General features: G+C 58.0%; 1 protein-coding gene across 2 annotated transcripts in view; it reads left to right on the top strand.

Annotated features, from left to right (window-relative positions):
* Positions 1–373: 373 nt before the first annotated feature.
* The window catches only part of NHSL2 (NHS like 2), a 215,484-nt gene continuing 189,843 nt past the window's right edge, over positions 374–26,014 (top strand). For both annotated transcript variants that reach the window (XM_045029662.1, XM_045029661.1), the window contains exon 1: positions 374–711. In XM_045029662.1, coding sequence (XP_044885597.1) covers positions 447–711 — 265 coding nt within the window. In that variant the 5' untranslated portion in view covers positions 374–446. The remainder of the gene's footprint in view (positions 712–26,014) is intronic.

The raw sequence follows: 26,014 nt of genomic DNA, 5'->3' as shown, positions 1-26,014 counted from the left end.
GCACAGCCGGGGAGCCTCGCTGGCTTGAGCTCCATGGGAGGGAGTGCTGCTGCGGCAGGGGCTTGCATGATCGGGCATTTGCCTCCGTCCCAGGCTGGGAAGCGCCTCATCCACCTCAGGGCTGGGCCGGGCGCAGGGGGCACAGCACTCATGTCTCCGCAGATCTCAAAGAGCGGCACAAACACCCACCCATCCCCCGGGGCACAGGGGCTCCCTGGCCCCGCGCCTCCAAGTATCCCCGCGCCCGGCGCCGGGGGAGGGAGCGGCCTGGCAGGCCCGGCGTTACAGCCAGCCCACACCCCTCCCTCGCCGCGAGGTTGGCTCGGGGAAGCCCCGCCGGCCGGAGCAGCCTGGACTCCGCGCTGCGCGCAGAGGCAGCGCAGGACGCCGCGCAGAGGCTGGGCCAGGCAGGGTGCTGCGCTGCGCTGGGCTTCGGCGCCCCGACCATGCCGTTCTACCGGCGCACGGTGCTGCCCCGCAGTCTCTGCCCCAGGCGCGCCGCGCTGCAACTGGCCGAGCTGCGGGACGTCTGCAGCCTGGCCTCGCTCACCCTGCTCCGCCAGCTCGCCGACCTGTGCGGCCACTCGCTGGCGCTGCTCGGCGAGATCGAGGGGCACCTGCTGGCGCTGGGGCGCCGGGCCGGCCGGCTGCGCCAGCGCATGAGCCGTCTGCAGGGGCTGCTGCACGGGCGCCCTCATCCCCGAGCGCCAGGTAAGAGACCGAGAGGCTCCTGCGCCCCCCGCCCTCCTCCCCAGCCCTCCGACAGTCCCTCCCCGGCCACCGTCCCGGACCCGAGCCCTCCTCGCCTTTCCTCCTCTCTCTCGGGAGCTGTTTCCCTTTAAAGCAACTTCCCCTCTCCTCTCCCTGTCCTCCGCGTCCGCCGCCCCTCGGTTCTCCTTCGGCCGAGGAATGAGTCTCTCTTCCAGCTTGGCCGGGCAGAGCTGCCGCCAGCTCGTGTCCCAGCTCTGTCACTCTCTTCTACCCCTTGGAGTGCGGAACCCTCCTGGGTCCACACATCTGCTGTCAAGGGGCCATTCTCCGAAGGTTCCCCGGGCTGCCGTGTGGCTGCCCTGAACGCAAGACTCGTGGGCATGGCTGAGCCCTGGTGGTGCTGGGCACGGGGTAGGAGGTGATGCAGGGGTGTGCCTGGGTCCGAAGGGGTACGGCTGTATGCAGCATGGCGGGAACACCTGTGGCCTCCTGGAGAGGGGCTGGTTGTCATTTGTCCCCTAGACCTAGCACTCAGGGCCTTGGCACTTAGCCCTTTGTGAGGCTTCCTGGGCCGGTCCTGGCTTCACCCATAGTCTCTGTTGGCGCAAAGCTGCCATGTTCTGGTGGCTTCGAGATTTTTTAACCTGCCTTAATTTGTAAAGGGATTAATGTAAAAACTGGAACTGTCTGGTGTGGCTAAAAGCAACTGCACAATCCAGTTCAGATCTCCAGGAAGGGGCTACTCCTGATGTCACCTCCATCTGGAACTGGTTTTATGATTATTTCTGTATACTAACTAGATCCCTGCTGAGCTGCCATGGGCAGCTATCCTGTGGGGAATGGGCTCCTTGAAGTCTCTATCTGATTCTCCTAAGAATTTACCTGGGACAACATGCTGCTGCTTCTGGGAGCCTCACAGAGCCATGGCACGCGCAGAGCGGGGCAAGCGCCCGATCCCACTCCCTGCCTGGAGCTCGAGGGCCAGATTAAGAGGTCTGAAGGGCCGGATGCAGCCCCCATGCCATAGTTTGCCCACCCCTGCTGTTGTACCTGAGCACCTTCTGCGTCAGTAGCAATAGCAAAGTCTCTAATGGGCTTAGTTGTGTCTCTCACCCTTCCCCTTTTTGTAGTGAAAGCTCTACTGCAGTCGGGGTGGGGGGCTTGTTTATGAGGGGTGTTGATGGGTGTTTTTTGAGCAGAGGAAGTGGCAGTGCTGGAGGTAGCAAAACTCCCCATGATTTATGTGGGGGCAGGACTGGACCCTTAGCCCCCGGTTCAGCCCCGCTGGGAAGGAAATCGCCTGAGGACTCAAGCGTAGCCCTAGTAAAATCTGAGTACAGTGACAGAGCATTGCCCAAGACAGCCCTGGGGCATCCTAGCCTGTGCAATCAGGCAAAGCTGCTGGTGCTGGGAGCAGAGCGAGCAGTGGGTACGGCCCAGTGTTTCTCTGTTAGTGTGTCGGTGGCCATGTAGATCCGCTGTGTGCTCTGTCACACTGGCACATGCCCAGAACACCCACGCACCCTGTTCTGGGAGATTGGCAGGACACCCGCCGCTCATCCCCAGGAGGGGCAGGGCCTGCAAAGCCCCATCTGCTCTTTCCCCACCGGCAGTGGAGCTGCGTTGGGCCTTGCCCAGGTACACGCTATGCCTCAGACTTTGTGCCTGCCTCTCACACTAGCACCTGGCACCCATCCATCATGCTGGCAACACCATTGAGTGACTGCTACACTTACACTGACGATTCCGATTCACGGCTTGGCTTACGCCCGCCAAATCCAGTCCCCAACCTGCCTTCACGTGATGTCAAGTGTCTCGCTACATGGAAGAGGGAGACACGTAGGCGTTCTGGCACTATCTGGCACCTGTCTTGCCACGTAACATACCCAAGACCCTGGGCACATCTCACCCGGTGCAGGAGCAAGGCCTAGTGGGGGGCAGGCTGAGGACAGTAGCCTGAATCCTGCCTTTCTTTGACAGTTGTCCAAACACTGGGTATTTTCCAGGCTGCTGGTCAAATGAACGCAGTACAGGGAGCTCCTTAGATCAAAGCACTGCTAGTGACTCCACAGTGTAGCTCTGAGGCTATGGCTACACTTGCACTTCAAAGCGCTAAGTGTAGTCAAAGCGCCAGCGCTGGGAGAGAGTTCTCCCAGCGCTGTCCGTACTCCACCTCCCTGTGGGGAATAATGGGCTTTGACCACACTGGCGCTTTGCAGCGCCGCAATTTGCAGCACTGGAGAGGGTGTGTTTTCACACCCTGCTGCAGCGCTGCAAATTTGCAAGTGTAGCCAACATGGCCTGAATGTTAATGCTCTGTCTGCACTGCTGGGCATCCATGCAGCCCTGTCCTGCCATGCACTGGGTGCAGCGTAAAGCCTGGGCTGGATTTTGTGGGGCAGGTTACTTCCTGGGTTGTCCCAAAGCCCTCGTGTGGGATATGGAGGTAAACTTCTCCCATAGACAAAGCCCAATCTAAATCACTCTCTTTAAAGACTCCCTAAGGTGTGTCCATCTTTAGGTATTCAACCTTTAGCTAAGGCAGGCCTGCACAACATGTGGCCTGGGGACCACATGCGGCCCGCGTGGGCTCACTGTGCGGCCCACGGGGGGTGAGTAGGCAAGCAGCGAGTGAGAGAGGGGGGCTGAGGAGGCGAGTGGGTGGGCAGTGGCAGGAGGTGAGTAGGCGGGGGGGCAGGTGAGCCAGGGGGGGTGAGTAGGTGAGCGGGGGGGGCTGAGGAGGCAAGCGGGCAGGCAGTGGTTGGGGGGCAGGTGAGCCGGTGGTGGGTGAGGAGGCAGCTGAGGAGGCGAGCAGACCGGCAGTGGCTGGGGGTGAGGAGGCGAGCAGGGGGGCGGGGCTGAGGAGGCGAGCAGGGGGGCAGGTGAGCCGGCGGCGGGGGAGGGGAGCTGAGGAGGCGAGTGGTGATTCAGTGGCTGACCTGTTCTACTGATCTGGTCTGGCTCCCATCCCCTCTCCAAGGGTTCCAGTTGTCTGGAGGTGCTGCCTTCCACGCCTTCCACATTCACACCTCATTCATTCAACAGGGCAATTGATTACAAAGTGACGGGAAGATCTTATTCTACTTCTAGCAAAAAGACAGTTTTATTTTACTTTAATTATACTACCTTAGGGGCCCGCTATAAGATATTACCAAGGTTCAATACCACTGTTTCGGTGGGGCGGCACTAGGGAAGGAGGATTTGTTTCCACGGGGGAGGGTTTTGGCAGCACTGGGAGTGGGGTTGTTTCCAGGGGCCGGGCAGTGCTGGGGTGGAGTTGTGTTTCAGGGGAGCTAGGTGACGCTGCGGGGAGGTCCAGCGGTGATGGGGGGGGGGGTTCGGCGGGGCTGGGGGGGTTTCGGCCCTCAGCTGTTTTCTTTGAAGTAATATGGCCCTCGCCACTTTACGAGTTGTGCAGGCCTGAGCTAAGGGCTCTCTTCTACTAAGGAGGATGGATTTTTGCTGGAGTCTTGTGCTGCTGCTTAAAATGAAAAGTTGTATCCTCCTTGTTCTTTGTGCCCCCATCTGATCACCTCTGCATTGGAGCTGTACTGGCAGGTTTGTTTTTGTAGTGCTTTTATTTTCACTTTCAAATGCTAAGTTTTGGCACAAATGTCTGCATTTGGGGCAGAAATGGGCAGTGTGTTTTGGAGGAGTTTAAATACGCTCATTTAAGATTTGCTTGTAAAGGTTTCTTTGAAAATACTTATTAAAATTGTGTCAAGCGCATTCCCTCTGCAGACTCTGCACTTTCATCAGGCCCTTTGGCAAAGGTTGTGCATCTTGTGTTTTCCGCATTCTCTTGCATGTGCTGTTTGTTGCTAAGTTGGAGCGCTCTGCATGGAGCCAGGGGAAGTAGCTGCCAGGATCCTGCAGCTTGTTTCCTGTATGCAGAGAGCAAACCAAAGTTTTCAGAGTTGGCCTTTGAGACACGTTTGTGTTGCAGACACTAGTGTGATAATTAAAAAAGCTACTAGGGCAAGCAGAGACAAAGGCCAAAAATCCTTCATCTCGGGTACAAACTCTGAGGCAAAGTGTTGATAGATTAATAGATTTTAAGGCTAAGGGCCATTATGGTCATCTAATCTGATGTCCTGCATAACACAGGTCAGAGAATTTCACTGAGTATTTCTTGCATCAAAACTGTGATATGCTGCATTTAATTCCAGCCAACCAGGTGAGATTGACCCCAGCTGGCAAGGGTGAGCAGAGGATGCCCTGTGAGTTTAGCAGTCTAACCCAGCTTGGGCCAGAGGAGATTCAGACTGTGGTGCTGGAGCCTGTCAGCATCAGCATAAAACAGCCACATCCAACCAAAAGATTATTTTTAAAATTTCTTCCTGTAAAGGCAGGTGACCGGCTTGGAGCAGCCTCAGCGGTTGGGGGTAGGGATGCTGGGTGTGGAGGTTGCCAGTGTCGTACTGGAGAGCTGCCTGACAAGAGAGGGAAGGCGCCTGGGGAGTATGCGCCTGCTGCTGTGTCCCTCCCTGCAGGAGGACCAGGGAGATCATTGACTAGGCTCTCATTCACTGGGGCGAGGAGCAGGGAAGCAGGCAGGGCTGTGGGAAACTGGAGAGAGAGGAGGAGGGCTGGCAGCTGTATGTGTGTGGCTCTGTCCCTCACTAGTTCTGGGGGTGAATATTTAGACGGTGGGTAGAGTCATGACCGGGCTGTCTCTGGATTGGCTCTGATCACCACACTTGGCTTTGCAGTCAGCATCAAGTCACCGCCGCTCCAAGTCAGAATCGCACAGCGTGTCAGTCATGAGGCCAAGCCACTTGCAAGCATAGGTGTGATGTCACTTTCTGCATACATGCGTGCATGGTGGTGGATCCTCTCCTGCTGGTGGATGATCATTGTTGTAGCCATGACCAGTTCGGCTTATACCACCTGTGTCCCTCCAGGAGGTTGCGACCATTTCTCATGGATGGGCCTTGCTCCCATGACCCAGACCTTTATCACCTGGGGACGGATTAGTGCAATTCTTAGAACATAAGAACAGCCATACTGGGTCAGACCAAAGGTCCATCTAGCCCAGTATCCTGTTTTCCAACAATGGCCAATGCCAGGTGCCCCAGAGGGAATGAAAAGAACAGGTAATCATCAAGTGATCCATACCGTCGCCCATTCCCAGCTTCTGGCAAACAGAGACTAGGGACACCATCTCTGCCTATCCTGGATAATAGCCATTGATGGACCTATCCTCCATTAATGTATCTAGTTCTTTTTTGAACCCTGTTATAGTCTTGACCTTCACAACATCCTCTGGCAAGGAGTTCCACAGGTTGACTGTGCATTTTGTGAAAAAATACTTCCTTTTGTTTGTTTTAAACCTGCTGCCTATTAATTGAATTTGGTGGCCTCTATTTCTTGTGTTATGAGAAGGAGTAAATAACACTTCCTTATTTACTTTCCCCACACCAGTCATGATTTTATAGACCTCTATCATATCCACCCTTAGTCATCTCTTTTCCAAGCTGAAAATTCCCAGTTTTATTAATCTCTCCTCATGCTTCTGAGTGTGGCTGCATTTGGGGTCAATCCAACTGTCACGGAGTGTGGGGGAGTCCGGCCCTGCACCCCTCTTCCTGAACTCACGGTGACTCTCAGCCAGCCAGTAAAACAGAAGGTTTATTGAACAACAGGAACACAGGATACAGCCCAGCTTGTGTTCAGAGCCAGGACCCCTCAATCTGGCCTTTCGGGGGGGGTTCAGGGTGCTTGGATCCCAGCCTAGGACCCCCTGAAAACCCACCACCCAGCTCCCAAACCGAAGATTGAATCCACTCCACCCTTCCCTTTTGTCTAGCCCCAGCCAGAGGTGAGACCTCCCCTCCCCCAGGCCAGGCTCATGTTACAGCTGCAGACCTGGTTCTCACCTACCAACCACACAGACAGTCCCTGCTCTCACCTATCAACCACACAGACAGTACCTACTCCATCACACCTCTCCCCCCTCCGAGACTGAACTGAGTGGGGTCACTTTGCCCAGTGACCTGGGGAAGTTCAGGGCCTCCTCTCCGGGACAGCGCATCCGCTATCAGGTTGGCACTTCCCTTCACGTGGACCACGTCCATGTCATAGTCCTGCAGGAGCAGGCTCCACCTCAGGAGCTTGGTGTTGGCTCCTTTCATCTGGTGCAGCCAGGTCAGGGGAGAGTGGTCGGTGTACACGGTGAAGTGGCGCCCAAAGAGATATGGCTCCAGTTTCTTCAGGGCCCACACCATGGCCAGGCATTCCTTCTCAATGGCCGCGTAGTTCTGCTCCCAGGGTAGCAACTTCTTGCTCAGGTACACGATGGGGTGTCTCTCCCCCTTTTCATCTTCCTGCATCAACACCGCCCCCAGGCCCGTGTCTGAGGCGTCGGTAAACACCATAAAGGGCTTGTCAAAGTTTGGGTTTGTCAGAACTGGGCCTTTGAGCAGAGCCTCCTTCAGTGCCTGGAGAGCCTCCTGGCACTGCTCGGTCCAGACCACCTTGTCTGGCTTACCCTTCTTGCACAGCTCAGTGATGGGGGCGGCTATGGCACTAAAGTGGGGCACGAACCTCCGATAGTACCCCGCCATCCCAATAAAGGCCTGGACCTGCTTTTTGGTCTGGGGAGCGGGCCAGTCTCTGATCACCTCCACCTTGGCCGGTTCCGGCTTTAGGCAGCCGCTCCCCACCCGATGGCCCAGGTAAGATACTTCAGCCATCCCCACCTTGCACTTCTCCGCCTTTACGGTCAGTCCAGCCTCCCAGAGTCGGTCCAGCACTTGTCCAACCTGGAACACGTGATCCTCCCAGGTCTGGCTGAAGACGCAGATGTCATCAATATACGCCACAGCAAAACTCTCCATCCCCCTCAGTAGCTGATCCACCAGGCGCTGGAAGGTGGCCGGCACTCCCTTGAGGCCGAAGGGCAGGGTCAGAAACTCATAGAGCCCCAGGGGGATGATGAAGGCCGATTTCAGCCTGGCATCTGCGTCCAGCGGCACTTGCCAGTAGCCCTTTGTAAGATCCATGGTGGTGAGGTACCGAGCGCCTCCCAGCTTGTCCAGGAGCTCGTCAGGCCTTGGCATGGGGTAGGCATCAGATACGGTGATGGCATTGAGCTTTCGATAGTTCATGCAGAACCGGATCGACCCGTCCTTCTTGGGGACCAGCACCACTGGGGAGGCCCAGGGGCTGGCGGATGGCTGGATCACCCCTAAAGCCAGCATGTCCCTGACCTCCCTTTCCAGGTCCTGGGCAGTCTTCCCGGTAACCCGAAAAGGGGAGCATCGTATTGGGGTGTGTGCCCCAGTCTCCACCCGGTGGACAGTCAAATTAGTGCGCCCAGGCTGGTTGGAAAACAACTGTCGGTACAGTTGCAGCACCCCTCTGATCTCAGCATGCTGGGCCGGGGTCAGCTGATCAGAGAGGGGAATCGCCTCCAGGGGGGAACCAGCCTTTGTCCCTGGGAATAGATCCACTAGAGGGTCATCCCCCGGCTCCTCCCAGTGCCCACACACGGCCAACACCATATTCCCCCGGTCATAATATGGCTTCATCATATTCACATGGTACACCCGGCGGTGATGAGCCCGGTTCGACAGCTCCACCACATAGTTTACCTCATTTAGTTGCTTGACAACCTTGAAGGGCCCTTCCCAGGCAGCCTGGAGTTTGTTTTTCCTCACGGGGATGAGAACCATCACTTGGTCCCCGTTGGCGAAGGCGCGGGCCCGCGCCGTGCGGTCGTACCAGACCTTCTGCTTCCTCTGGGCTCGGGCCAGATTCTCCCTGGCCAGGCCCATGAGCTCGGTAAGTCTTTCCCGGAAGGTCAGGACATACTCCACCACCGACTCTCCATCGGGAGCGGCCTTCCCCTCCCATTCGTCTCTCATCAGGTCCAGGGGCCCCCTTACCCGCCTTCCATATAACAGTTCGAAAGGCGAAAACCCAGTAGACTCCTGGGGTACCTCCCTGTATGCAAACAGCAGGTGAGGTAAGTACTTGTCCCAGTCCTGTGGGTGCTGGTGCATGAATGTTTTTAGCATCATCTTTAGCGTCCCGTTGAACCTCTCCACCAGCCCGTTGGTCTGGGGGTGGTACGCTGAGGCCCAGCTGGGTCGGACCCCACATTTTTCCCACAGGGACTGGAGCAGCTTCGACATGAAGTTGGACCCCTGGTCCGTTAAGACATCCTGGGGGAACCCCACCCGGCTGAAAATGGTCAGCAGCGCATCCGCCACGGTGTCTGCTTCGGTAGAGGACAAGGCCACCGCCTCGGGGTATCGAGTGGCGAAATCTACCACCACCAAGATGTATTTCTTCCCTGACCGGGTCGCCTTGCTGAGAGGTCCCACCATGTCCATGGCCACCTTCTGGAAAGGTTCTTCTATGATGGGCAAAGGCCTCAGAGCTGCTTTCCCCTTGTCCCGGGCCTTCCCCACCCGCTGGCAGGGGTCACAGGATTGGCAGTACTGCCGGACATGGGTAAAGACCCCAGGCCAGTAAAAGTTCTGTAGCAGCCTCTGCCTGGTGCGCCGGATTCCCTGGTGCCCTGCGAGGGGGATGTCATGGGCCAGGTACAGGAGCTTGTGGCGAAACTTCTGGGGAACCACCAGCTGCCTCCTAATCCCCCATGACTCCACTTCCCCGGGGGGAGCCCATTCTCGGTACAGGAACCCCTTCTCCCAAAGGAACCTCTCCTTGCAACCTCTCCTCATGGTCTGTGCTGCACTGAGGTCAGCCCGGTCCCTGGGCTTCTGCAAGGAGGGATCCTTCTGCACCTCGGCCTGGAACTCAGCAGCTGGGACAGGGATGGGGACCTGCTCTCTCTCCCCGGCTGGGTCTGAGGCCGCAGCCTCTCTGGGTCGTGTCTCTGGGCATTCCCTCCCCACCAGGTTAGGGTCTTGCACCTCGGCCAGAGTACTTTCCCCGTTGTCAGGGTGCAGTGCCCTGCGCCGACTCTGACCACGGGTCACGATCAGGGTACCCCGGGCATTGCCTGGCCAGGCCTCGAGGTCCCCCCCCCATTAGCACCTCTGTGGGCAAATGGGGGTGTACCCCCACATCCTTGGGGCCCTCCTTGACCCCCCACTTCAGGTGCACCCTCGCCACGGGCACCTTGAATGGGGTCCCGCTCATGCCCATCAGGGTCAGGTAGGTATCAGGCACCATCCGATTTAGGCCCACCACCTCGGGCCGGGCCAGCGTCACCTCTGCGCCTGTGTCCCAGTACCCAGTGACCTTCCTCCCATCCACCTCCAGGGAAACCAGGCACTGGTTCCGGAGGGGCAGCCCCGTGGCCACCCTGTAGCAGAACCTTGTGTCCGGAGCATCCAGCCCCCCAGAGGCGCTACCTGGGGCCCTCCTCCCTCCTTCCCAGGTGGGACGCTGCCAGCCCCCCTCTCTTGGGCATGTTGCCCCTCCTCCGATTGGGTCTTTACCCAGTCAACCCTCTGCGGGTTGGGTCTGCTCGGTCTGTCTCTGAACTTGGGGCACTGGGCCCGTATGTGGCCTTGTTGTCCACAGTGGAAGCAGCCCATGTCTCGTGGGTCCCCTCGAAGGGGTCGGGTGGACCTGACGCTGGACGTTCCCCTTTTGTGGGGGTTCTCCATAGGGCCCCGCTGGGAGGTCCCATGGTGACTCTCTCTCTGCGTTGAGGCGGGCCTGTTCCCTCGAGACTCCTCCCTGCCATCCCCTGCCCGACTGTCCACATATTGGTCGGCCAGCCGGCCTGCGTGCTGCGGGTTCTCCGGCTTCTGGTCCATCACCCACCGCCTCAGGTCCAACGGGCACTGCTCATACAGGTGCTCCAGTACGAATAGGTCAAGCAGGTCCTCTCTAGTTTGGGCCCCAGCCATCCACTTGCGGGCATATCCCTGCGCCCGGTTGACCAGTTGGAGGTATGTGACCTCCCGGGTCTTATGTTGACTCCGGAACCTCTTCCGGTACATCTCCGGGGTCAGCCCAAACTCGCGGAGCAGGGCCTCTTTGAACAGGTTGTAGTCCCCTGCCTCCACCCCTTTCATTCGGCTGTACACCTCCACGGCGCTGGAGTCCAGTAAGGGGGTGAGGAACTGGATCCTGTCTGCAGGGTCAACCTTGTGCAGCTCGCAGGCATTCTCAAAGGCCGTCAGGAAGGTGTCTATGTCCTCCCCCTCCTTACGCCGGGCCAGGAAGCTCTTATCAAAGCTCTTTGTAGGCTTGGGCCCCCCCTCACTCACCGCAGCCGGGGCCTCCCTGCTTTTCAGCTGGGCCAGGTCCAGCTCATGTTTGCGCTGCTGCTCCTTCTCTCTCTCCTCGTATTCGCGTTGCTTCTGCTTCTCCCTCTCCTCGTATTCGCGTTGCTTCTGCTTCTCCTCCAGCTCACGCTGGCTTTGTCTCTCCTCACGTTCTCTCTGTCTCTCCTCAAATTCCCTCTGTTCCTTACGTTCCTCCATCTCTCTCAGTTGTATCTCTCTCTCCAAGTCCAGCCGCCTGCGCTCCACGGAGGCTGAGCGTCGCCGGGACGATCCCCTGCTGGCCGGGGGGTTCACGGTGCCCTCGGTAGTCGCTGGGCGGCTCCTCCCCCTAGGCCTAGGGGTGGGAGGTCTCGGGGAGCCCTCAGCGGCCGGCTGACCACTCCCAGCGGGGACAGACACTGGTGCCTGCGCTGCATCTGCCCGGCTGCTTCCCTCAGAGACAGGGACCGGTTCATTCCTGCGATCTCTCTTCTCCAGCAGGGCAATCAGCTGGGCCTTGGTGAGCTTCCCACAGTGCAGCCCCCTCTGCTTGCACAGCTCCACCAGCTCACACTTGCGCCGCGTGGCATACATCTTCCTGCTGGCCGCTCGCAGGCCGGGGTGCTCGCCGCTCCCCACGGGTTCCAGGGGGACCCCTAGTGTGCCAGTCCTTGAGGTCACCACCTCTTTGCCAGGGTCGAGCTGCAGACTCCTCCGCCCCTGGAATCGCTCGCTGCGATCCCCCGGGGGACCCTGTTACTGCAAAGTCCTTCTCTCTGGTCACACTCTCCCAGGGGTTAATCACCCCTTCGTTTTACTGCTCCCCAGTCACTTACTGCAGGAAGCGCTATCCACGGGGTGCAGTCGATCCCACCGCTGCCACCAGTTGTCACGGAGTGTGGGGGAGTCTGGCCCTGCACCCCTCTTCCTGAACTCACGGTGACTCTCAGCCAGCCAGTAAAACAGAAGGTTTATTGAACAACAGGAACACAGGATACAGCCCAGCTTGTGTTCAGAGCCAGGACCCCTCAATCTGGCCTTTTGGGGGGGGTTCAGGGTGCTTGGATCCCAGCCTAGGACCCCCTGAAAACCCACCACCCAGCTCCCAAACCGAAGACTGAATCCACTCCACCCTTCCCTTTTGTCTAGCCCCAGCCAGAGGTGAGACCTCCCCTCCCCCAGGCCAGGCTCATGTTACAGCTGCAGACCTGGTTCTCACCTACCAACCACACAGACAGTCCCTGCTCTCACCTATCAACCACACAGACAGTCCCTACTCCATCACACCAACAACCTTGAAGTGGTGTGGAATGCAGCACCTTCATGCCATGTGGCACCTCTCAGGGCTGCATGTGTTACCAATGCTCCGTGATCCTCACTGGGCTGCCTCCCGGCTTTTGGCTGGAGATTAAGTTTCTGGGTTTGATCCGTGAAGCCCTAGGTGTCCTGGGACCTGCCTAGTGGAGCTGCCTCCCTCCCCAAGCAGTGCTGTCAGCAGCAGAGGCCATTGAACTTGATCCCCTTGTAACAGGCAGGGTCTGCAGACAGAGTACTCTCTGCCAGGGTCCCGTCCTTTGGAGTTCTCCGGCTCCCAGGGTCTGAAATAGCCTCAGTCTGTAGGTCTGTCTGGCTCAATGCCAAGCCCATCTGTTTGAGCAGGTGTTGGGGGAAGGGGCAGGGAAGGTGGCTTTCAGGGGAGAAGGCAGAGTGTGCTGGGGGTGTTGCACTGTATGAGTCACATAGCTGGGGAGGAGTGGGGCGAGGGGGCAGGGAGGAGAATGCTGTTGCTTTACAGGATTTATGCTCTAACTCAGGGATCTCAAACACGTGGCCTGCAGGCCGCATGCGGCCCGCGGCCCGCCAAGCGGCCCGCACCCGCCCCCCCCCGGCCTACCTCCAGGCAGGGATGGGCAAACTACAGCGGATTGCCCCCCTCGAGCCCCGTGCCGCTCCCTGAAGTGGCTGGCATCACGTCCCTGCGGCCAGGGCAGGGGGGGAGGGGAGGAAGAAGCAGAGGGCTCCATCCATGTGTTGCCCTGGCTTCCAGGCACCACTCACCCGCCGCTCCCATTGGCCAGGAACGGGGAACCACAGCCAATGGGAGCTTCGGGGGAGGTACCTAGAGGCGCAGCAAGCAGCGTGTGGAGCCCTGCGTCCCCCTCCACCAGGGGCCACAGAGACATGGTTCCAGCTACTTCCCGGAGCGGAGCCGGGGCCGGCAGCCTGCCCTGGCCCCGGTGTGCGCCACTGCCACCCCAAAGCCCTCCTGCACCCCGCCCACCACTCCCTGACCTGAGCCCCCTGCCTGCACCTCAACCCCTTGCCCTGAGCACTCTGCTGCACCCCACACCCCAACCCCGTGCCCTGAGCCCCCTGCTGCATCCCACACCCCTTCTGCACCCCAACCCCCTGCCCTGAGGCCCCTGCTGCATCCCACACCCCTTCTGCACCCTAATCCCCTGCCCTGAGCCCCCTGCCTAAACCCCAACCCCCTGCTGCACTCCAACATCCTGCCCTGAGCCCCCTGCCTGAACCTCAACCCCCTGCTGCACCCCAACACCCTGTCCTGAGCCCCCTGCCACATCCCACACCCCTCCTGCACCCCAACTCCCTGCCCTGAGCCCCCTGCTGCACCCCTCACCCCAATCCCCTGCCCTGAGCCACCTGCTGCATCCCACACCTCTTCTGCACCCTGAGCCCCCTGCCTGCACCCCAACCCCCTGCTGCACCTCAACTCCCTGCCCTGAGCCCCCGCCACACCCCTCATGCACTCTCTGGGGGCAGGGAGGGGGTGGAGTTGGGGTGGAGACTTTAGGAAAGGGGTTGGAATGGGGGCAGGGAAGGGGTGGGAAGAGGCAGGGCCTCATGGAAGGGGTGGAGTGGGGGCAGGGCCGGGGGCAGCGAGCGGGGGCGGTGTCAGTGATGCATCCCTCGGCCCAATGAACTAGCCCTCATGTGGCCCTCGTGGTCATTTGAGTTTGAGACCCCTGCTCTAACTCCTGCCTTGTTGTGGTTTTAGATGTGGTGTTGCAGCGCCCAGGGCATCAGACAGGGTTCTCGGGGCGGAGTTTCTTTTGGAACAAACTTGTAATATAAAAGCCCTGTGTACGTCCTGTGTGTGATGTAATCAGAAAGTACAGTGGGGCCCAGGCAACTGCTGCTCTTTAGGGTGGGGTTAATATCCCTTGTCTGCAGATGTGAAGTGATTGCTTTCTTAAGGCTGACAATCAAGATAAAGAGAATAGATCTGAACTAGTCCAATCTCCTTGTCTGTTCAAACGGAAGGGGTCCAAGTCACTGTGCACGTTCCCCGATCTCCATTCACAATTTCTAAACCCTCCGTCACTTTTACCACTGAGGCTGTTTGCTTGGTTTTCATACTTCACGCAGCCCGGAGAGGGAATCTGAGTGGTGAGTTTCTCTGGCTGTTCCTAGTCAATCTGGTGTAACTCCTTCCTACTCTCTGGCAGGATGCTGAGGTATCTGGGAATTTATGTCACCCGATGGGAGCACTGAAATCCCAACCTCTCTCCCACTGTCTTTATTTCAGTAAAAACCCTCAATCGTGGAAACATTTCTATTGATGTTAGTTTGGGCAGTTTTGTTTGTCTAAAGCTCAAGCGTTTGGTATCTAGTTGCTGGATGCTTTCCAGAGAGGAGGAAGGCGGCCTGTAACTCTGCTAGCATCCCAGCAGTGCAGTAGGAACAGGCGAGAGTTCCAGCACGTCCAGAAATGCTTTACACAAGACGGTGTTGCTGTCTGCAAGTTGCCTTCAAAGTATGCCTCTTGCTTTTATATCCCAGTGTCCCATCTCGAGGAGGAAGCACTGGGTGGGAAGTGAGGGGTTCTCTTTTCAAAACAGAGTAGAAGGAACATTTGTTGCTTCCAAAACACACAGGAAACAATCTCCCTAGGCCACGTTCTGATACACTTGAATAGCACCAGGGATTTCAATAGGACTATGCCAAGGCATGTACTGTGGACACTTAATCTATTTGATAAGTCATTTTCCTGGAACTCTTAGGAAGCAGGACCCTTGCAGCTAAGGAACATGCCCTTCGGCTTTTGCTCCATTGTGCTAGAGAGCAGATTTTGCACCCCACTCTGCCCTACAGCCCCAACAGATGGGGTTTTAGGAGAACTTTGTTCTCTGCACCGTGACCCACCGAAGGCTTTATGCACTGGGGACTGAAACAGCTGGCTTTTTATCTTTGCATATGATGCACCAATGTGCACCTCTGCTCTGCCTGTGCACTATTCCCAAAAGGGGAAACATTTGGGAAATGAGTTTAGAAGCTCACTGTATGTGCCCTGTCCTGCATGGACTAGGGTCATGAGGGGGGCGCTGGTGTGAGCTGCTGATTGACAGCTGTGGTGAATGAAGTCCTCCATGCACAGTGTAGATACAGTAAGGCAGGCAGCCCTCTAAGCTTCCTGGCCACACTCCCAGCACATGTACACTTGCACTCACTCGGGTCGGGAAAGAACCACCTCTAGGAGAGACGGGAGTTCATACAGCTTGCCCTGCATACACTCAGTTCCGTGCTCAGTCAGCCATTTGCTCCACTTCTAGTTTCTGGGAGAATCTCCAGAGATCTCTAGTGGTCAGTTTTTGTCACATCCTCTGGTTTTTATCTGATCCTGTATGGGAACAATCAGATATTTCTGTGGTGTTATACAGTGCGTGTTTCTGTTCAGATGGCGCAGAACTCTAACTGTAAAACAACAATCCCCAAGCACTTGTGAAAAAGCAGGTTGTTTATCAGCCATGCAGAGATTTCACAAGGGGGCTCCCTCTCTTTTCCACGTGATCAGTTTCATACTAAACTTTATCTTCTTCACTTTCCCTAAAGATACTTCCATCTCTTTCCTGTGAGGCCTCTTGGCTCTCTGTGTCCTTCTCATAATTCGGATTCCCCATTAGCAGCCATATATGGCAGATCAGAGAGATTCCAGAGGTCGTTTCCAGCGATCTGGGCAATTTCATGTTCTTAGCCATGGGATCCAGTCCTCTTGTTACCCTGGTCCAGAATGGAAGTGCATGTGTGTGTTTCTGAAACTGCACTTAAGATTTCATTTGTGTGTCTCATTTGTCACTCCATCATGACTGTTCAACACAGAATGGGAGAGCAGGGTTCTACTGCAGAGCTTGAATTCAGCCCATTAGTTAAGAGACCGAAATGACAGAATAGATACATTGGTGCAGGAGGAAAGAATTGTGCGGCTGAAGGCCAAGCATTTAATCAGAACCAAAGACTCCGAAAAGGCAGGTGCTGGTTCCACTGTAGGAAGAAGACACTGACTTTGTTTTTACTGTCACTGTTACTGTTTACTGTTGCTTAGTAATGAGACTTCGCATTGCTTACCCAGTGATCTCAAAGCACTTTACAGACATTTGTTATCTCAGCCGCCCTGTCAATCTACCCCGCCCTTTACAGGTGGGGAAGCGAAGGCTCGGATAAGCTAAAAGTCTTGCCCAGGGTCATGCTAGTTGGCAGCAGAGCTGGGAACAGAACCCAGAAGTCCTAGCTCCCAGTGCTCTGCTCTTGAGCCCTAGACAAAGCCTGCTAGATGTGGGATTAGAACCCAGGACTTCTGACTCTGCCTCCAACCAGTAGCCTGCAGCGCCTAGTTTGTCTGATGGAGGCTGCTGTAACGTAATGAGTGCTGTGCACTGGCTGAGTTGAAAAGCTGCAGTTTGATTGACAGCCCTTCAGCCTGAACTCACCCTTTCAGAAAAGCATGGTGCCTTTAAGCTCTCGTGCTTTTACTGCGGGTTCCTGCTTGGCTGAGGTTCTGGTCTGCAGGCTGAGATGTGGGTCCCTTGGCATTGGCTGTGTAACGAATCCCAGCAGCAGAGCAAGGCACCCGTTTGTCCCTCTTTCCCCATGCCCATTGGAGTGACTGGGCACACAGATTGTCACAGACAAGCACTTTAAACCCAAAGGCAGCCAGTCCCTAGGAGCCGTGGAGGAGCAGACCCCAGTCAGTGCTCGCAGAGATGAGCAGCTTACCAGTTTTGTAGAAAATATGTGATGTGTTGGCTTCCCTCTGACCTCCCAGCCTGGGCCTCGAAGCAAACATTTAAACAAGCAGAGCAAGAATGAGGGGTCAGCTCCAATGCCCAAAAATGGCTGGAATATCCTCCAGCAGCCGTGCGAGACAGCCTCCCCTTGCCCTGCGGGGTGTGCGCCCCCAGGCCAGGGATAGTCAGGATGGGTTAACCTTGATGCTTCTGGCTGGAACCCAGGTGGCTGGTAAATGCGCATCCGTGAAGGTTCTTCCCCAAAAACGCTGTCATTGGCTTTTCTTTAAAAAAAGAAATGGAGTGAGTGTAGTGAATGAATGACATTGGAATAACTAACAACAGAGCCAAATACACCCCGGGCAAACACTGTGCCAACTTCCCCACACACTATCATCTCACCGCACAGCTCCCCTGCTGGTCTGCTCCTGCCCAACCGAGCTCTGCCGATGTCCCTCAGTCCCGGCTTGAAGCGTCCCTGCGATTCCAGACCTGCCCCCCACCCCCAACTCTGCCTGTGCCGCTCGCTTCCCCCTGCTACTCCAGTCCTGCCCCCCCAGCTCTGCCTGTGCCACTCATATCCCCCTGCTACTCCAGTCCTGCCCCCCCAGCTCTGCCTGTGCCACTCACATCCCCCTGCTATTCCAGTCCTGCCCCCCCCAGCTCTGCCTGTGCCACTCACTTCCCCCTGCTACTCCAGTCCTGCCCCCGAGCTCTGCCTGTGCTCCTCAATTCCCCCTGCTGCTCCAGTCCCTGCTACTCCAGTCCTGCCCCCCAGCTCTGCCTGTGCTCCTCACTTCCCTCTGCTATTCCAGTCCTGCCCCACAGCTCTGCCTGTGCTCCTCAATTCCCCCTGCTATTCCAGTCCTGCCCCCCAGCTCTGCCTGTGCCACTCACTTCCCCCTGCTATTCCAGTCCTGGCCCCCAGCTCTGCCTGTGCTCCTCAATTCCCCCTGCTACTCCAGTCCTGCCCCCCAGCTCTGCCTGTGCTCCTCAATTCCCCCTGCTATTCCAGTCCTGCCCCCCCAGATCTGCCTGTGCTCCTCAATTCCCCCTGCTACTCCAGTCCTGCCCCCCAGCTCTGCCTGTGCTCCTCACTTCCCTCTGCTATTCCAGTCCTGCCCCCCAGCTCTGCCTGTGCTCCTCAATTCCCCCTGCTATTCCAGTCCTGCCCCCAAGCTCTGCCTGTGCCACTCACTTCCCCCTGCTATTCCAGTCCTGCCCTCCAGCTCTGCCTGTGCCACTCACTTCCCCCTGCTATTCCAGTCCTGCCCCCCAGCTCTGCCTGTGCTCCTCAATTCCCCCTGCTATTCCAGTCCTGCCCCCTAGCTCTGCCTGTGCCACTCACATCCCTCTGCTACTCCAGTCCTGCCACCCAGATCTGCCTGTGCTCCTCAATTCCCCCTGCTATTCCAGTCCTGCCTCCCCAGCTCTGCCTGTGCGGCTCGCTTCCCCCTGCTACTCCAGTCCTGCCCCCCAGCTCTGCCTGTGCTCCTCAATTCCCCCTGCTATTCCAGTCCTGCCCCCTAGCTCTGCCTGTGCCACTCACATCCCTCTGCTACTCCAATCCTGCCCCCCAGCTCTGCCTGTGCTCCTCAATTCCCCCTGCTATTCCAGTCCTGCCCCCCAGCTCTGCCTGTGCTCCTCAATTCCCCCTGCTATTCCAGTCCTGCCCCCCAGCTCTGCCTGTGCCACTCACTTCCCCCTGCTACTCCAGTCCTGCCCCCCAGCTCTGCCTGTGCTCCTCACTTCCCTCTGCTACTCCAGTCCTGCCCCCCAGCTCTGCCTGTGCTCCTCACTTCCCTCTGCTACTCCAGTCCTGCCCCCCAGCTCTGCCTGTGCTCCTCAATTCCCCCTGCTATTCCAGTCCTGCCCCCCAGCTCTGCCTGTGCTCCTCACTTCCCCCTGCTATTCCAGTCCTGCCCCCCAGCTCTGCCTGTGCCACTCACTTCCCCCTGCTACTCCAGTCCTGCCTCCCCAGCTCTGCCTGTTCTCCTCATTTCCCCCTGCTACTCCAGTCCTGCCCCCCAGCTCTGCCTGTGCTCCTCAATTCCCCCTGCTATTCCAGTCCTGCCCCCCAGCTCTGCCTGTGCCACTCACTTCCCCCTGCTACTCCAGTCCTGCCCCCCAGCTCTGCCTGTGCCACTCAATTCCCCCTGCTACTCCAGTCCTGCCCCCCCAGCTCTGCCTGTTCTCCTAATTTCCCCCTGCTACTCCAGTCCTGCCCCCCAGCTCTGCCTGTGCTCCTCACTTCCCCCTGCTATTCCAGTCCTGCCCCCCAGCTCTGCCTGTGCCACTCACTTCCCCCTGCTACTCCAGTCTTGCCCCCCAGCTCTGCCTGTGCTCCTCAATTCCCCCTGCTATTCCAGGCCTGCCCCCCAGCTCTGCCTGTGCCACTCACTTCCCCCTGCTACTCCAGTCCTGCCCCCCCCAGCTCTGCCTGTGCTCCTCACTTCCCCCTGCTACTCCAGTCCTGCCCCCAGCTCTGCCTGTGCTCCTCACTTCCCCCTGCTATTCCAGTCCTGCCTCCCCAGCTCTGCCTGTGCTCCTCAATTCCCCTGCTACTCCAGTCCTGCCCCCCAGCTCTGCCTGTGCTCCTGACTTGCCCCTGCTCTTCCAGTCCTGCCTCCCCAGCTCTGCCTGTGCCACTCACTTCCCCCTGCTCTTCCAGTCCTGCCCCCCAGCTCTGCCTGTGCTCCTCAATTCCCCCTGCTATTCCAGTCCTGCCCCCCAGCTCTGCCTGTGCCACTCGCTTCCCCCTGCTACTCCAGTCCTGCCCCCCAGCTCTGCCTGTGCTCCTCACTTCCCCCTGCTATTCCAGTCCTGCCCCCCAGCTCTGCCTGTGCCACTCACTTCCCCCTGCTACTCCAGTCCTGCCCCCCAGCTCTGCCTGTGCCACTCACATCCCCCTGCTACTCCAGTCCTGCCCCCCAGCACTGCCTGTGCCACTCACATACCCCTGCTACTCCAGTCCTGCCTCCCCAGCTCTGCCTGTGCTCCTCAATTCCCCTGCTACTCCAGTCCTGCCCCCCCAGCTCTGCCTGTGCTCCTCACTTCCCTCTGCTATTCCAGTCCTGCCCCCCAGCTCTGCCTGTGCTCCTCACTTCCCTCTGCTATTCCAGTCCTGCCCCCCAGCTCTGCCTGTGCCGCTCGCTTCCCCCTGCTACTCCAGTCCTGCCCCCCAGCTCTGCCTGTGCTCCTCAATTCTCCCTGCTATTCCAGTCCTGCCCCCCAGCTCTGCCTGTGCTCCTCAATTCCCCCTGCTATTCCAGTCCTGCCTCCCCAGCTCTGCCTGTGCTCCTCAATTCTCCCTGCTATTCCAGTCCTGCCCCCCAGCTCTGCCTGTGCTCCTCAATTCCCCCTGCTATTCCAGTCCTGCCCCCCAGCTCTGCCTGTGCTCCTCACTTCCCTCTGCTACTCCAGTCCTGCCCCCCAGCTCTGCCTGTGCTCCTCAATTCCCCCTGCTATTCCAGTCCTGCCCCCCAGCTCTGCCTGTGCTCCTCAATTCTCCCTGCTATTCCAGTCCTGCCCCCCAGCTCTGCCTGTGCTCCTCAATTCCCCCTGCTATTCCAGTCCTGCCTCCCCAGCTCTGCCTGTGCTCCTCAATTCCCCCTGCTATTCCAGTCCTGCCCCCCAGCTCTGCCTGTGCCACTCACTTTCCCCTGCTACTCCAGTCCTGCCCCCCAGCTCTGCCTGTGCTCCTCACTTCCCTCTGCTACTCCAGTCCTGCCCCCCAGCTCTGCCTGTGCTCCTCAATTCCCCCTGCTATTCCAGTCCTGCCCCCCAGCTCTGCCTGTGCTCCTCAATTCCCCCTGCTACTCCAGTCCTGCCCCCCAGCTCTGCCTGTGCTCCTCACTTCCCTCTGCTACTCCAGTCCTGCCCCCCAGCTCTGCCTGTGCTCCTCAGTTCCCCCTGCTACTCCATTCCTGCCCCCAGCTCTGCCTGTGCTCCTCACTTCCCTCTGCTACTCCAATCCTGCCCCCCAGCTCTGCCTGTGCCACTCACTTCCCCTGCTACTCCAGTCCTGCCTCCCCAGCTCTGCCTGTGCTCCTCAATTCCCCCTGCTATTCCAGTCCTGCCCCCCAGCTCTGCCTGTGCTCCTCACTTCCCTCTGCTATTCCAGTCCTGCCCCCCAGCTCTGCCTGTGCTCCTCACTTCCCCCTGCTATTCCAGTCCTGCCCCCCAGCTCTGCCTGTGCTCCTCAATTCCCCCTGCTATTCCAGTCCTGCCCCCCAGCTCTGCCTGTGCTCCTCACTTCCCTCTGCTATTCCAGTCCTGCCCCCCAGCTCTGCCTGTGCCGCTCGCGTCCCCCTGCTACTCCAGTCCTGCCCCCCAGCTCTGCCTGTGCTCCTCAATTCTCCCTGCTATTCCAGTCCTGCCCCCCAGCTCTGCCTGTGCTCCTCAATTCCCCCTGCTATTCCAGTCCTGCCTCCCCAGCTCTGCCTGTGCTCCTCAATTCTCCCTGCTATTCCAGTCCTGCCCCCCAGCTCTGCCTGTGCTCCTCAATTCCCCCTGCTATTCCAGTCCTGCCCCCCAGCTCTGCCTGTGCTCCTCACTTCCCTCTGCTACTCCAGTCCTGCCCCCCAGCTCTGCCTGTGCTCCTCAATTCCCCCTGCTATTCCAGTCCTGCCCCCCAGCTCTGCCTGTGCTCCTCAATTCTCCCTGCTATTCCAGTCCTGCCCCCCAGCTCTGCCTGTGCTCCTCAATTCCCCCTGCTATTCCAGTCCTGCCTCCCCAGCTCTGCCTGTGCTCCTCAATTCCCCCTGCTATTCCAGTCCTGCCCCCCAGCTCTGCCTGTGCCACTCACTTTCCCCTGCTACTCCAGTCCTGCCCCCCAGCTCTGCCTGTGCTCCTCACTTCCCTCTGCTACTCCAGTCCTGCCCCCCAGCTCTGCCTGTGCTCCTCAATTCCCCCTGCTATTCCAGTCCTGCCCCCCAGCTCTGCCTGTGCTCCTCACTTCCCCCTGCTACTCCAGTCCTGCCCCCCAGCTCTGCCTGTGCTCCTCACTTCCCTCTGCTACTCCAGTCCTGCCCCCCAGCTCTGCCTGTGCTCCTCAGTTCCCCCTGCTACTCCATTCCTGCCCCCAGCTCTGCCTGTGCTCCTCACTTCCCTCTGCTACTCCAATCCTGCCCCCCAGCTCTGCCTGTGCCACTCACTTCCCCTGCTACTCCAGTCCTGCCTCCCCAGCTCTGCCTGTGCTCCTCAAGTCCCCCTGCTATTCCAGTCCTTGCCCCCAGCTCTGCCTGTGCTCCTCACTTCCCTCTGCTATTCCAGTCCTGCCCCCCAGCTCTGCCTGTGCTCCTCAATTCCCCCTGCTATTCCAGTCCTGCCCCCGAGCTCTGCCTGTGCCACTCACTTCCCCCTGCTACTCCAGTCCTGCCCCCCAGCTCTGCCTGTGCCACTCACTTCCCCCTACTCCAGTCCTGCCCCCAGCTCTGCCTGTGCCACTCACTTCCCCCTGCTACTCCAGTCCTGCCCCCCAGCTCTGCCTGTGCCACTCACTTCCCCCTGCTACTCCAGTCCTGCCCCCCAGCTCTGCCTGTGCTCCTCAATTCCCCCTGCTATTCCAGTCCTGCCCCCCAGCTCTGCCTGTGCTCCTCAATTCCCCCTGCTATTCCAGTCCTGCCTCCCCAGCTCTGCCTGTGCTCCTCAGTTCCCCCTGCTACTCCATTCCTGCCCCCAGCTCTGCCTGTGCTCCTCACTTCCCTCTGCTACTCCAATCCTGCCCCCCAGCTCTGCCTGTGCCACTCACTTCCCCTGCTACTCCAGTCCTGCCTCCCCAGCTCTGCCTGTGCTCCTCAATTCCCCCTGCTATTCCAGTCCTGCCCCCCAGCTCTGCCTGTGCTCCTCACTTCCCCCTGCTATTCCAGTCCTGCCCCCCAGCTCTGCCTGTGCTCCTCAATTCCCCCTGCTATTCCAGTCCTGCCCCCCAGCTCTGCCTGTGCGCCTCAATTCCCCCTGCTATTCCAGTCCTGCCCCCGAGCTCTGCCTGTGCCACTCACTTCCCTCTGCTATTCCAGTCCTGCCCCCCCAGCTCTGCCTGTGCTCCTCAATTCCCCCTGCTATTCCAGTCCTGCCCCCCCAGCTCTGCCTGTGCCACTCACTTCCCCCTGCTACTCCAGTCCTGCCCCCCAGCTCTGCCTGTGCCACTCACTTCCCCCTGCTACTCCAGTCCTGCCCCCCAGCTCTGCCTGTGCCACTCACTTCCCCCTGCTACTCCAGTCCTGCCCCCCAGCTCTGCCTGTGCCACTCACTTCCCCCTGCTACTCCAGTCCTGCCCCCCAGCTCTGCCTGTGCTCCTCAATTCCCCCTGCTATTCCAGTCCTGCCCCCCCAGCTCTGCCTGTGCTCCTCAATTCCCCCTGCTACTCCAGTCCTGCCCCCCAGCTCTGCCTGTGCTCCTTACTTCCCACCACCCCTCTGTGGGAGGAATGTTCCCGGGCCCCGGCCTCGCAAGGTTAATTTTCCCTGCCCCTCCATTATGGGAAAGCCAAAGCCCATTCTCTGGTGCTGTGAGGGAGAGGCCAGCGCATGGGGGAGGGGGCTGAAAGCAGCTGTCCAACCCAGTCCCATGTGCAGATGAGTCAGTGCACTGCAAGCTCAGCATGCTCAGAGAAGAGCAAAGGAACTGTGAGCGGAGCCCTGGCTGCTCCAGCTGCTTTGCTGAGCTGACCCCAGCCATTCTGCCCTGCTGCTGCTATCACTGATTTTCCATGGGCCAGGACCCTGCCTGCTTTCGGGTGCCCCTCCCTTCCTGTCCTTTCACAGGGAGCGGTGAAGGGCACTCTCAGGTGCCTTTCTGCACACACAAGTTCAAGGAAGCCCACTCGCAGCTGCAGTGTAACCTTAGAGGCACGCTATCAGGGTAAAGATCAGATGATGATATCAAACAAGTTCCTACATAGAGTGTTGCAGATAACGCCTCCTAGAGAATTATCCCTGACAGGCAGTTAAACAGCTACTCTACTTGTATTGAACTCCATTTATTCTGGTTTTTAAATGATTCAAACCTGTAATCCAAGCAAGCATACAAAGCAGGGAAATTGAAAAAGAGCAGATGTGAGACCTGGCAAGTGTTAGTTGTTCAAAACTACTAGACTGAAACATACTGGACATGCCTGCACTTTGGGGAAGGTCTGTGCTAAGTGGGTTTCCTGGGGAATCCCTGGGGAGTTGTTAATGCAAATTACACAACCCCAATTATGCAAAACCCCAGCCTTTTGAAGCTATGCCCTGAGGAGAGGGCCACTGACTGGTGATTACCTGCGCCAAGAGCATGGAGATTAAAGAGCCAAACTGGATAAAGAACCAGCTGTATTGTCCAGGTCAGATTGTTCCTAATCTATAAGCTGACATGAATTTGTAACCAAGGGGGCAAACCCTTTTGAAAGACTGACACATACCAGAGCCCTGTGGTGGCATTGGGGGTGAAAATAGGAAAAACTATTTCACTAGGTGGGTGGTGAAGCACTGGAATGGGTTACCTAGGGAGGTGGTGGAATCTCCATCCTTAGAGGTTTTTAAGGCCCGGTTTGACAAAGCCCTGGCTGGGATGATTTTAGTTGGAAATTAGTCCTGCTTTGAGCAGGGGGTTGGACTAGATGACCCCCTGAGGTCCCTTCCAACCCTGAGATTCTATGATTCTATGAAACTGCTGGTAAGCTGTTAGCATGCACGGAGGTTCTCTTCTTGTTTTTAAATGTTTGTCTCAATAATGCTTTTGCCCTAAGAATGAAGACAGTGTGCTCTGTGAAGGCTGGTTGGTAGCTGGTGTGCACTGTGGTAGCCCATGGGCCCGGAAAAAGAACCACAGGGCTTGGACCCTCCAACCTACTGGCAAGTCACAGTGATGCGCAGAGGCGCTGCAAGTCTAAAGGGAGCAAGACCTGGGAAGCCTCAAGCAGGTGCCCTCAAAGGAGATCAGGGGGCGAGGGGTCAAAGGTGCAGTGAACCCTGAAACTGTGACAAGCTCCTCCTCATTACAGATCCTAATCCATCTACCTTATCTTCAGTGCTTTAGATGGCCCCCGTCAACCTCACAGCCACACACACCTGTGCTTCAAGGCAGGGCTGTTATGGGGATGGGGAGATGGAGGCCCAGAAAGACTCAGGCCTAGATCCCCAAAGTATTTAGGGACCTAACTCCCAGTGAAATCAATAGAAGTTCAGTGCCCCTGTACCTTCCAGGGTCTGGTCCTGGGACCTGTGGAGGAGCCAGGAATTGTCATAGGCTAGTGCTCTAACCACAAGGCACCTGTTAGCAGGTGCCCTACTGCTAGTCGGTGCGGAGGGACATGTGCAGGCCTCACGTGTGTAAAAGGGCAGGGCACGCAGGCAGTGGGGGGCATTGACCTTTCACCGCTAAGGCGGTTTGCTGCCTTTTTGCATTCTGACGGAAAGGAGAAAATAGTCCAGTCAGCACACTTGGTATTCTGGCCAGTTTCACTTCAGGGAGCCCAGCCCAGGCGTGCAGTGGGAGAGTTGTGGGGGAAGGTCTGGTTAGTAAAATTTCCATTGCAGTTACATCCCCTTGCCCCCATGGAAACAGGGTTTGTTCTGAGGTTCTGCAAAAGCATCTTCTGCCAGAACTTTGGGCCAACTTTGACGTGAAGTCACCTCTTCAACAACCTTCCCACTGGTCCTGATCGACTCCCTCTGGATCAACATGGGCGGATGTCCTTTGTTCCACCTCTGGGGCGCTGTCTCCACTCTATGCTGGGATCCCAGGGGGGTGAGGAGAGGGGCAATCAGAGCCAATTCACAGCAGCAAGTGAAGTGATTAGTCAGTTCCACGGGGTAGTCCCTGCCCCTGCCTGTCCCTGCAGAGCTGAGAGATAGCTGCTGCCTCCTGATGGTGGTGGGAGCTCTTCATGCAGCAGAGAGATCCCTGGGTGGGCGCAGTGCTGGGAAGCTCCCGGTGGGCCTTGCATGCTTGGCAGGTACAGGAAAGATTTGTGGTACTGGCCCTACCAGCATTGGTTTCCCTGATAGCGGCTGGGGAGCAAGTCCAACGGAGAGGGCCAGGGGTGTTGTGTGGCCTGGCTCTCTGATATCGGTAACGTGGGGTGAAGTATCAGGGGAGTAG

The sequence above is a fragment of the Mauremys mutica genome, chromosome 9 (genome assembly GCF_020497125.1).
Source record: "Mauremys mutica isolate MM-2020 ecotype Southern chromosome 9, ASM2049712v1, whole genome shotgun sequence".
Classification (NCBI taxonomy): Eukaryota; Metazoa; Chordata; order Testudines; family Geoemydidae; genus Mauremys; species Mauremys mutica.
This window is presented reverse-complemented; position numbering and strand designations above follow the sequence as displayed.